Below are 12,288 nucleotides of genomic sequence, written 5' to 3' on the forward strand. Positions count from 1 at the left end.
TTAAACGGAGCCTGACTCGCAGGAATCTCTGCACAACAGTAAAAAGCTTCTGACTGGTTAGAAAAAAGGCAAACCAGCTCCGCGCGCAGAGACGCACGGCGCCTCATCCAACCAGCGCCAGTCCCATAAACCAGGGGGTAAAACTACGCGTTCAAACCAGCAAAGTGACTGCAACTGGAGGACGCGTTTCTCTTTTGGATTATTTCTCTCCATTCAGCCGCAGAACTATTCTTCTCCCGAAGTGAAAGTAAACGATCACAGATGAATTCTCAGCATTTGGAAGTGGGTGAAAATCCAAGTGGCGTTGTGTGGATTACTTCTCGAGTTACGATGCATCCGAACTTTGATTCGAATATAGATTCACTCTCCGAGGAGTAAGAGTATTATCTGTGTTATTGCGGAGTTCAGGAACTCTTCCTTCACCCGGATCCCCATCACCCGTGGAAGTTGCGATTTAGATGAAATAGACAACAACGTGCATTCTAACTGGATTTACACCAGCTGCTCTTGAATGATGCCTGCGTGTCTGACGGGGATTTACTGTCTACTGGCATTTCTACACATTTGTTCAGGTATGGTTACTTACTCCCAAGACAGATTTCCTTATGTGTTTCAGGGACGTTTTACAATAGCTGTTAATGTGATGGAATAGGGGTGATGAATTTGCTAAGTTTGATCCATCAAGCCCACCTGAGGGTATTTCTGTCACCTTTTCCTCAGCAGAATCTGTAGGTACCCCCTTGACCCATGCTGCGTTCTTGTTGAAAGTGACCCATTTATCCACATGTTCTGCTGCAGTACAGCAACACAGCCTTTTACAAGCAGCTCTTATCACACCGGTGGACATGAATCTACAATGAGGGTGCAAAGAGCAAGAACAGAGTGATAGAGTGGGTATATGTAAGGGCATGTTTAATACCGTCAACGGCATGATCAAATGCATGAGGCGTGTCAAAGTAGGACATTGTTGGTTATCATCCTCAGTCAATGGGTTCATACATTACATGAGTTGCAGGAGGAACACTTGGATAGAGCCTTTGTACCAGTCTGACCAGTGAGGATGTGTTACTTCTAATGGATGGAAACAAAGTAATCCATGCTGTGACAATTGTATGCATGGTACAATCACTATAGATCATTCTGAAGGAAATTTAATTTTTTGTTGTGGAAAAAAACTGAGTTAACTTTGGTCTTTTGGTATTTTAACTTTTTCTTATATTTTGTCACTTCATTTTTGAGTACGCCTACACTGTATACAGTATGCTACAGCCTGGCTGCATCTATTACCATTATTATCATTGTCTAATTTATTGATTAAATTATTATTTATTGATCTATTTGGTCTATAAATTACTTTAATTTTGTGAACAAATTGTGTAAAATGATGATCAGTGATTTCCAAAGCCCATAATGACGTCCTCAGATGTATCTTTTTCTCCACAACTCAAATATATTTAGTGTACTGTCAAAGAGGAGTAAAAAAGAAGAACAATATTCAAAGTTAAGATGCTGGAATGGAGGGTAAGGGTAAGGTTTAGTTCTTAAAGTTTTTTCTTAAAAATGAATTAAAGCACTAAATTGATTATTGAAATAGTTAGCAAACCATTAAATAGTCCACAACTGATCAATTAATTTATACATTTTCTGATGTAATTGCTTACCAACACGTGAGACAGACAAAAACAAACTTTGGATTATCCATTATGCTGGTGCTGTGTCTCTGTTGGAGGGTCAAGGTTCACTCTGGGAAAATGAACTCAAGCATAACATTGATATAACACTGATACTGCAGGTGGAGGTTGGGTGCACATCAGCAAAGAAAAGTTATTGTTGGAGTGCTGACAGCGTACTCAGGTTCATCTATATTTTATTGGCTCAGGCAGCATCACCACCTCCACCCAAGACACACTAATATAACGCATCATTTAGTACAAGGCTGCCCCCTCTCAGTCAATAATTCAAGTCATTAGTGGTTTTGTTCTTAGTTGACAAAGATGACTTTAGTTGATAAGTCATTTATTTCAAAATGACATATAAGCACGTCTCTGTTAAATTGAAATGTGAGCTTTTGCTGGATTTTCCGAGGAGAAACTGTCGATTAAATCAACCAATCGATTAGTCGACAAAATCCTTTGAGTCATAGTCACTTAAAAATGCATTTATAGGAAACAACCGTAACACAGTTGCAATAATATAGTAATAGTAGGTAGCTTGAGGCAAGATATAAGATGACAAATTATTTTAACCATACACCTGCTGTGGGTAAACACGGCCCACAAAACATATTTTGAGTTAAACACAAGGAACAATACCATAAATAAACACTTTCTTTCTTATATTTCCACATATATTTCTCAAATTCTAAGCTATTACTGTAATTGTAAAGTAGTCATTTATGTCACAACTTTCAGTAAATAATCTATCAAAACGCCAATGAGTCTCTTCTTGGAACCACAGGGAAAGGAAAATACCGAATCACAAAGGTTTTTAGAAATTCGAAGAGTCCCTCAAATTCCCCACTGGCGCCAGTCTTGTTCACTCTGTAACACAAAGACAGCTGTCAGTAACATTAGCAGTGGTCACGGACTGAAAAAATAACAATATATTTTCAGCACTAGAGCTTTCATAAGTGTCTGTCTCTGAGTGATGGCTTTATTTGGCACTGGACTTCTTTTCTTTTACAGTGTAGAGGCAGCTTTTTCCATAGTTTATGCTCAAATGTGGGTTAACCCTTATTTGGTTTGACACATTATTTGAAATTAACATATTATGAGTGTTTTTTTATGTAACATTTTCCAAACAAAGATGAAACACCAAATTCCTTTTTGTGACCAGAAGCTGCTCAGTGTCAACATGTGGATTCAGCCTTTTAGCAACTGTTTTCTTTCATTTCCGTAGTGGTAACTCAAACGAAAGAAACACACTTAAGTTTGCAATTCCACATGAAGAGCATGAAAATGTGTATGACACCAATTTTCCAGTTCGTTTTCTCTCTAAATTTCCCAACTGACAAACATAGTAAGCATGCAATCCTGAGCATTTCAAAAGTTCTGAAGTGGATTGGTGCTATTCTATACAAATCAGGAGAGTTCTCTAATCCTTTGACAGAGAATATGACGAATGCACACCTGACATGAAACAACCACTTTTCCCAAGCCCAGACAATAATAGAAAAAAAATCAGCAGAATGTACATCCTTGATTGTGTTTACCACATCCCACCATAGATTATAGGGATTTCTTACATTATATCCAGGATAGCTGCCAGGTTTACATGCCTGCCCTTGAAAAAACTCCATGCCTAACAAATTGCAATCAGAATGATTACATGTTTTTTCCAGCTTAATTGTGTTTAATGTACACAAACTCATTTAGTTGTAAAGCTTCTTGACTGTAACAGAAAAACGTACAAAGGTCCATCATTAAAACTGCAAGCTGTTAGAGCCGTACTGTTAAGTGACTTCATAGCCCTCTGAACTGAGGGAAACCTGCAACTCCCCTTCGCTGGGACTTTATTCTCTGCATAATAAATCTGCCGACGGTAATTGGATGATACATAATAATCTAAATGACGGCCATTAAAAGCACATGCTCGTGTCGAGATGGCTTTGTCCCTTTCATCCTGCGCATCGAAATTATGCATCCCCAGAGTGATCGGCCTCGCCATTCCACCTGCTTTGTTTGATGGTCTGTAAACACTGTCTCTAAAGGAACCATGGGAAAATAAAAGAACAACAGGCTCATCCTGTTGTTCTTTTTAATGCTGGTTTAGCTTCCAACAGGATTTGAATGCTTTGTTAACACTCCAAGTTCTGCCAGGGCTGATGGGATTAATATCTTAATAATAACCAAACTACTGTAGCTAAGCTAATAACTAGGCTAATTACTTTAGCAATAAGTGACCGAGGCCCTTTGAGGCTTATTTTATCTTTATAGACCCCCTCGTCCATGTGTTATCATTGGAGGAGCAAGTACAAGAGGGGCTCAGAGACCTGCAGAACACAGCCTAATTCCATCAGTGGCGTGTGCAGCAGCTCCATTGGGACATGTGATTGAGACATCTGGCCGGTGTGCTCGAGTTAGTTTAAAAAAGGTCAGAGTTCACGTGTACCTACTCATGCTGTTTGGCGATTGACACTCGTGGCTGCGAGAGGTTGCCCGTTGTGACCCAAAATACTGGATACAGAACGCCGGACTTTAAGTAATGATGGCTTGATTGTGGGGGAGCTGGCCCGCTGCGTCCTCCTCTAAGCTAACAAGACTCCCTGCAGTCTTTGTGGTGGTGACAGTGATGAGCCCAGTCCCACTGCTAATGAGCACTCCTTCGCCATGGATGATGGGGCTGATGGGACATCTTTGCACACTGGCGAGAATTCCTTTGTTTGTGGGATGGAATTGTCAAATTGCTTATTTCCTTCCTTAGAGGTAATACAACTAATACAGTAAGCTTCACTGGAGACCATTTTGGTTGGAAAAGCATCCTCTTTAATGTTGTTTTTGTTGGAAAATGTGAAAGACTCAAGGTGTGGCTCATTAACTGCTTCACACACACTGACTGAAAATGTGTAGAAACGACTCTGTTATTCAAGTGGTGCTCTGGTTTCTTGCTAATTTAGTATGTGCTTTTTTGTTCTTTATAGCTGGCAGGAACTCTGCAGCACACAGTGCTTTTTCTGCTTTGAATGGCTTAAAGGCTTTGGAGCAATTTATATTTCTCTCACCCATGCTTCAAACTTGGTTGTAGGTGTATTTCTAGACTTTAAGCCATTTTTGTCTTTATATTTTGAAAAGGTTTATTGGACAAACACCTTTAAGCCTTAAATGATGTGTTCGTTGTTACCCAGAGCATCCACAGACTCAGTCAAGATGAGGTTATGCCAAAGGAATGTTGTTTGATACAGGTGTTTTCGAGGTCATGATACCCATAAAAAAAGTGTGAACTTAGGTCCCCAGGAACATATCTGGCAGAAAAACCGAGACTGTATCCCTGTAGTCCCTCAAACCCCTGCAGACGTTGCTGCAATTGTTTGCTTCTGACTGTCTGAATGTGCATACATGCATACATAATGGTGTTAGCGCAAGCTCGATTTTTAAATGTGTGTTTTCGGATTGTGTGCTGAAAGCTGCGTTTCATGATTGCTTCCCTTGTTTACTCACTGGTTTCCTGTGGTGCCGTGAGGCCGAGGGGTGCTGCCAACCCTGGGGAAGGGAAGCTACTGAGAGCGTTAACAAGCGCCCGCAGGCCCGGAGTTCACAGGTCATCAGATCAGACCTCCTCACAGACATATATATATACGTACACACACAACTCCTCATTTTCAGGATGATCAATAACAGATTGCTTGCCCCACAAAAGGTAGCATTTTCCTTGCCTGAAGGATCCTCCCACACCTATTCTACTTCTTTCAACCTCATCTTTAAAAATAGAATCACAGCATTTTTTCATTTCTTTTCTCCATCTATTTTTGTTGTTTTTATTGGCAATGTTTTATTAAAGCACAGTATAGACCTCTTTAGGCGCAACTACACAATGCAACGTCAATTCGATGATCGTCAAACAAATAAACAGCTATTTTAATAATCCAATAATTGTTCTAATGTTTTGCTTCCACAATGGCAGAAAATGCTGTTTTCAGCCTCTCAAATTGGGAGATTTCAGTTTTAAATCATATTAAAGCGTATTTCTAAGAATGTTCGACAGACAATACAAGACATTTGAATTTGAATACACCACAGGGCTCAACGCTAATTTTTTTAAGTGGTTGCCAGGCAGGCAACCAGGCATCAGCTTTTGGTTGCCAAAACTGAAAATACGGTTGCCATTTTTAGACACCTTATATTTTAAATAATTAAGATACTATACAGTTATACATCAACTTAATAATGAACATGTGACACAAAAGAATGTTCAAATGCTTTACAATAAGTAATTAACACAATTAATTGAAACTTAAGTGGTAGTAAACTTGTCCACCCTCAATTGCTGGTATACAAAATACCAGTAGTGCAGCTGTTGTCATGTTCTTCACAGATCCCCCAAAAATGAATTGAGCAAGTCACTAGTTTCTTGGTCATCCGTTGTCTCCCTTTCACATTTGGGTTTTCCTGACCTTTGTGCTGACCCCCACCATAGATCCATTGGCCCTTCAGCATTGAAGTCTTGGATTGGCCAGACGAATACATTTCTAATGTTAAATAAATGAAAACCATTCACAGTTAAGAATTAGATATTCATTATTAATGCTGTAAATTACCTTTTAATATGTCTAACTATATTTAAAATGTGTTACCTTTGTATAGAAGTGATTATAATTGTATGCCAATATTTTCCTATGGTAAAGTTTCGTTTTGCACTTTTATTTTGGTAGTAATAACATCGGACTCTTATTTTGAAGGAACTTTTACCGGAAGTGAATGGACAACATTCCTCTTTGCTTTTCGTTCGGGTTTACCTTATGCTAACGCTTTATCAGTTGAATCACTTTGAACATTCGTTTGAGAAGTTGAGGTGTTGGCCGAACTTTTTACCCCACAGTCAAACAACTTAATTTGCTTCGCCATTTTTTGTAAAACAAACACACGGCGCACTGCGCACGCGAGTAAACGTGCATCGCTTTCTGGCTCCGTAATCACACCAATGTACGTGCAACTTACTGTAAGTATCAGGTTCCGACTGGTCACAACAATAATTAAATATCACTCTTAATACAACAAATAATTAACATTTATCTATTTTGGGGTGCACAGTTTGCTGTTTGCTGTCCTTATTTCTTTATGTTAAAGACTGGTTGCCACTGATGGCAACCAAAGGCCAAGAAGTGGTTGACATTTTTTCTGAATGGTTGCCAATGGCAACCTGGCAACCGTTACTGTCGAGCCCTGCACCACATTTGACTTTGCGAAACTGGCATGGACATTTTTCCCGATTTTTTTGTTGACATATCTAAAATAATAATCTGCCAGGTAATTGATAATGAACATAATCCTTAGCTCAAGCATTAGCTGAAACAAAAATAATTCACAAAAACAACTTTAATTGAAGCATGCATAAAGCTGAGTAAAATAAAATAATAAACATGAAGGTTCATGGTTACTGCCCCCCTCAGAAAAGTTTAAAATCAACCAGAGACTATTTTTACTAAACAAATACCATGTCATTTAAGTATGAGTTATTTAGACTGTGGTTGTGTTCTTAATACTAGTGTAACAACATGTTTACCATCTAGAGATGCTCCTTGTAGGTTTAAACTAAACTGTCCTAAACGGTGCACATAGCTACGCTCATCTAGACAGACTAGCCTTCCTAAACTCAGAAATTCCCGTGGGTTTGCGGTTTTTTCTCCGGGCTGTTTGTACTCTTTCGGTCTTAGTTTCCTGTTCTGAGGTCAGCGTCCAGCTATGGTTGTGCGATGAGGATTATTATTCTTCAAATGAATCTCCTCTTTATAGTTTTAAGACATAACTGTGAAGACATCTCACACCTTAGGTTTATGGTTTCACCTCTAGTGATGATTGAAATGCTATAATGGTCCTCATGGATTCAGGGTTCCAGAGTAATTGGGAGAGTTAATATTTTTGAAAGGGCAGCTTTATAGGTCATAGCAATAGTGTAACCTCCTCAAGGTTACATCTGTGTGAGTCATCTCCTCTCCAGCCAGCTGGATAATAATCAATCGAATCGATATGCTCCCGGTGACTCGGCTTGTAGAATCGATATTCCAGAAGCTACTGTTGCGTCCAGTTCAATTGGCCGTTAGAATAATTAATTAAGATTTCTTGGTACCACTTTACAATAAGACTACCCTTATAAAGGGTTTACGAATAGTTTGTAATTCATTTATTAATTAGGTTGTGAACACTTTACAAATCATTAATAAGCTTTTATAAGACATGAGATAAACAGGGCAACTGTGACCGGTTGCTTGCCAAATAGTGAGCCCACATGTATCTGTACTGCTAAGCCTTATATTGGCTACTTACAGTAGCTTACTTCGTCTTCTTCATCAGCCAGCATCCTTGGTATCTGTTGTTCACTGAGTTGATTCTCGCTAAGTAGCCAGTATTAGTCATCTTGCCAAATAGTGAGCCTGTGTTGATGTATGAAAACTATGTTAGAACTGGTTTATAAATGGTTCTTAATGATTAAGTGTTTACAACCTAATTCATAACCTAATTATAAACCCTTTATGAATCCTTTATAAGGGTAGTCTTATTGTAAAGTGGTACCGATTTCTTTACACATTCAACCGCTTTTATTTTATGACATTACTTTGAAATTCTTTGATCAAAATGTGTTCTGGCAGCCTCGATCAGAACACATCTAAAGCACACCCAGCACTTTACTTCAAATCCCAATAAGCCTTCAGTGGTGATGAAAAGAGCGGTTGGAATGAGGCCAGTATGAGCATGGAGCCCTCAGGACTGACCTTGTTATTACAGGGCGAGGACCTGCCTAATGTTACCTTCATTAACCAGAGGTTGGTGCTGGAATGTCTCTCAAAGCATCTCCAGCATTTTGACATACGGTCTCATTAGCTAGTGAGAGAGCCAGTGGGAGATATTACGATTAGTGGTCAACCGACATGGGTTTTCGATTCGTTAATTGAGAGAGCAAATGACCTATATATATATATTGCAGATAAATTGTACGTTTTTTTCGCATCTGATTAAATACAAAAAATCTTAAATAAGAAGAAATGAGGGACAAAATCGCTAAGCTTAACTGCAGTGCACATATTCCAAATAATAAAAATATATCAGCTAAATAACCATCGACAGACAATCTAAGAAAATTGTGTGAAAAAAAAACGTATGAGTGTATAATCAATGTACTTTGAAGGCACCTAAGAGCAGCATTTATCAGCAGTGAGCAGCATATCCTTGTTTCTTAAAGACAATTAAAATGTCCTTTCCTGGTGTTGGCTCAGTGGAATATTATAATTAATAAATATCAGCCTTGATCTTCTCACAATGGCATTAATTGGCCTGATTTCGCTACTTATATGTGTTAAAAACATGATGTTGCACACTATTAATAAACATTTAGCCCTTTAATGGGCACGCACATATAAATATTTTGAAAAATTAACAAATTAACAATTTATTAATATATCTAGGCTAAAATTATACATTTCAACATTTTCATATTTACATATGAACTTTATTTTTTAACCAACAATCTGTATCTCAAGAGATATATTGCACATTGTATATATTATCAAACCTTTAGATACCCATCTAACACCCTCAACCATTAATACATTCATCCAGCATCTTACGTACTTTGATTGTATTTCACTTACTGTATCACAACGCTTTTATTTCTTTTCATTGCTGCTTTTGATATCTCACTGACCAGCTCACAAGAAAATAATTATCTTTCTATTTTCTCCCCCCGGGCATCAATCACTTACAATTTTTCAATTTGCTAATTCAACTGCAGTTTGTGTACATTATACTGACTATTTTATGGTAAAAAAAAGACAGTGTCTTGGTTCTGGCCTGCAATTTCTTACATTTCGTGTATCCATTTTGGTTTTAATGTAGCCCATAGGCTTCTATTGCAAGTCTTTCTTATTGGGGTTGCAGAGTTGGATAGAAGTCAATGACATCATATAAAAAAAATATCTTAGGTTAATGAGGGAAGGAGAAGGAAGGGGGAAAAAAAGTGTACTGTAGACAGGATTTTGTCAAGGTGTTAGAAAGAGGGAAGAGGTGCAGTCTTTGATGGTTTTTTGGTTTGATGAAATACAGTAATTAACATTCAGACTATGTATGTATGAAAGGATGAAAAGAAACTCCAGACTGTCATTAATCTCACAGGCATTTTGTTCCCATAGCTTGTGATTTTTCACTGCACTGAGAACTATTCATCAACCAAATTACCTGCGCTGTTCTTCTCAATACAAACAGCGGCTTTATTTTGAAATACAAGATTGGTATCAGGTGTGGACTGTAGCCAGATTTTAAAAGCTGCTTTTTTACCAAACAGTGATTTTTTGGCAGTGAGAGGAATGACAAATTGTTGCGTTTTTTTTTTCAAAAATCATTGCCACTACGTGAAAAAGTCGAGTGGAACCTCTCCTGAACCAGCAGATCATTACACATTTGGCCAAGATTTTTAGATTACGTGCTAAATGTTTCACTCTTTACAGCAATTTATCAGTAACGGTTTACCGCATAATGACCCCAAACTCAATCCATGCAACATGGAAAACAAAGCCTGAAAGCTTGGCGTATTCCTCACGTCAACAACCAACGACAAGCCAAGCGCCATGGTGTTGATCAACAACACAACCACGAATGGAGCCAAATAAAAAGCTGTTCATACAGATAGATTCTCGAATTACTACCACATGAGCAGTTGTAATCCCTTTCGAAAAACCACTCAGAAAAGTTTATCAAAGCCTTTAACTTTTCATAGAAAAATAGCATTGAAGACACTTCATAGCAAAAACGTGGGGAAAAGCAATTTGTCAAGGCACCGTTAAAATAATATTTGCCCAGTGGAAGTGATTGACACAAGCAGGTTTGCTGTGAAAAAAAAGGTCAGTATATTATGGATTTCCTAGAGCCGCTTCTCTCCCATGTTGAACTCTGACTTCCTGGCCGATCGCACTGCGGTGCTTTATTGCCACTTGTAGTATTGCTGCAGGCACTGTAGATAGAGTAGTGTCTGAAAACATGTACATATAAGAATGAAGAATCCTGCCTTCATGTTGCTCTCTTGAATTGGTGTTGTCCAGACGTATTTTGTATATAAGTGCGTACAAGTGCATGAAGATCTTATATTTAAAATGAAGAGTCTGTTTTCGCCAGTGTAGCAATAGGGCACCAGCACCAGCAGCAGTAACAACAGCAGGAGTAGCAGCAGCTGTGTTTTGATAAGATTTGCATTTGGCTCCTTGGCTTGACTGCTGCTAATGTTTTAGACACCCGTTGCTGTTTTTCAAAGACGGACTGCTGCCTTCAGATTTGAAACCAGTTTGAGAAACAAAAAAAACACATTTGAATGTTCTTTTCTCTATGAGCATTGTCAAGTTAGTGTGTTAATTTGTGTGAAATTACAAGCAATTGTCACCATTTCATAAATCTCAGTCTACATTTCAAGTTTCATACATTTTATTACTTCTTTTTTATATGAAATTGAAAGCGAAAACCGGTAGACACTATCTCAGATGTAGAAGCATTTGTATATGCACGTTTAAACATTCTTAATCCTGCATACATTATTTGCATCTATAATCTTTATCTATTAGCAAACACAAGTAAAAAAGGTGGCAGGCAGCTCATATACAGTAGCTGGAAATCAGTGTCACAAAGGATGTGATGTGCTTTGCAATCCACATTTTTATTAGAAACAGAAGACCGATTCATTTCAAAGGAATAGTATTACATTTTGGAAAACCTCACTTGCTATTATTTTTATCTTATTGTGGATTTATGCTAAGCTAAGCTAGTTCTGGCTCCAGCTTTGTACTAACTGTTAACTTAGGTGCTGTTTACACGGGAACGAAATGGGTTGTATCCGCTACTTTTCTCTTTCGTATAGCCCAGCCCGTTCGTTCACACAAGGCAGTAACGGAACCGCGGAAACGGACCCCTAAAACGATAACGGATCCCAAGATGGATAGATCTGCGGACGGAACGCTCTTAGGGGCCAAACGGCTCCGTATGTACGTCCTATACGATCATTTCCTGATAACGATGAAGCCATAGACCCGCCTCTCCCCACCTCTGCTGCTCACTGCTGTAGCATGGTCAGTAGCTACTGTCAGTAGCTATTGCTACTGCTACTGACCATGCTACAGATGTTAGTGCAAAATATACAGCTCCTCTACCACAACCATCAGCAACAAGTGGACATGGAGAATTACATGTTGCTAAATCCACCGCGGAGAATAAAACAAAACAATATTTGCACCGGGGCCAATCAAAACCTTGTTACGCCACTTGTATAATACTGTACAAATCTGAGCCTATCATTAGCAAAACAAGATTATATTAGCCCTACATTGCCCTAACCAGTTTAGAGGCTGCAGGATGAGGACCTCTCTCTCAATAGCGGACCAATTTCAAAAACAACATTTTCATTACTTAGACACAAAAACATGGTTGAACTGAACGGTAGTAATACCAAAGAGTGGGTATTCTGACACAGTAGGTTTCAATGCAAAACCAAGTGGGATCCATGTCCTCTACACATATTTTAACAATGCCAGAAACATGTGAGTAAATCTACACAGCAATAACTTAATTGACTATTAAAATAATAGATAGATGGATATAT

The 12,288-nt window shown here is 38.5% G+C and overlaps 1 protein-coding gene across 1 annotated transcript in view; it reads left to right on the plus strand.

Moving 5' to 3' along the window:
* The first annotated feature begins 225 nt into the window (after positions 1-225).
* Positions 226-12,288, plus strand: part of LOC117470278 (roundabout homolog 1-like) — a 115,475-nt gene continuing 103,412 nt past the window's right edge. Inside the window, exon 1 of the mRNA XM_034114992.1 lies at positions 226-572. Within this exon, the coding sequence (XP_033970883.1) occupies positions 512-572 (61 nt within the window). The 5' untranslated portion in view covers positions 226-511. The remainder of the gene's footprint in view (positions 573-12,288) is intronic.

Source organism: Trematomus bernacchii, unplaced genomic scaffold (assembly GCF_902827165.1).
Source record: "Trematomus bernacchii unplaced genomic scaffold, fTreBer1.1, whole genome shotgun sequence".
NCBI lineage: Eukaryota > Metazoa > Chordata > Actinopteri > Perciformes > Nototheniidae > Trematomus > Trematomus bernacchii.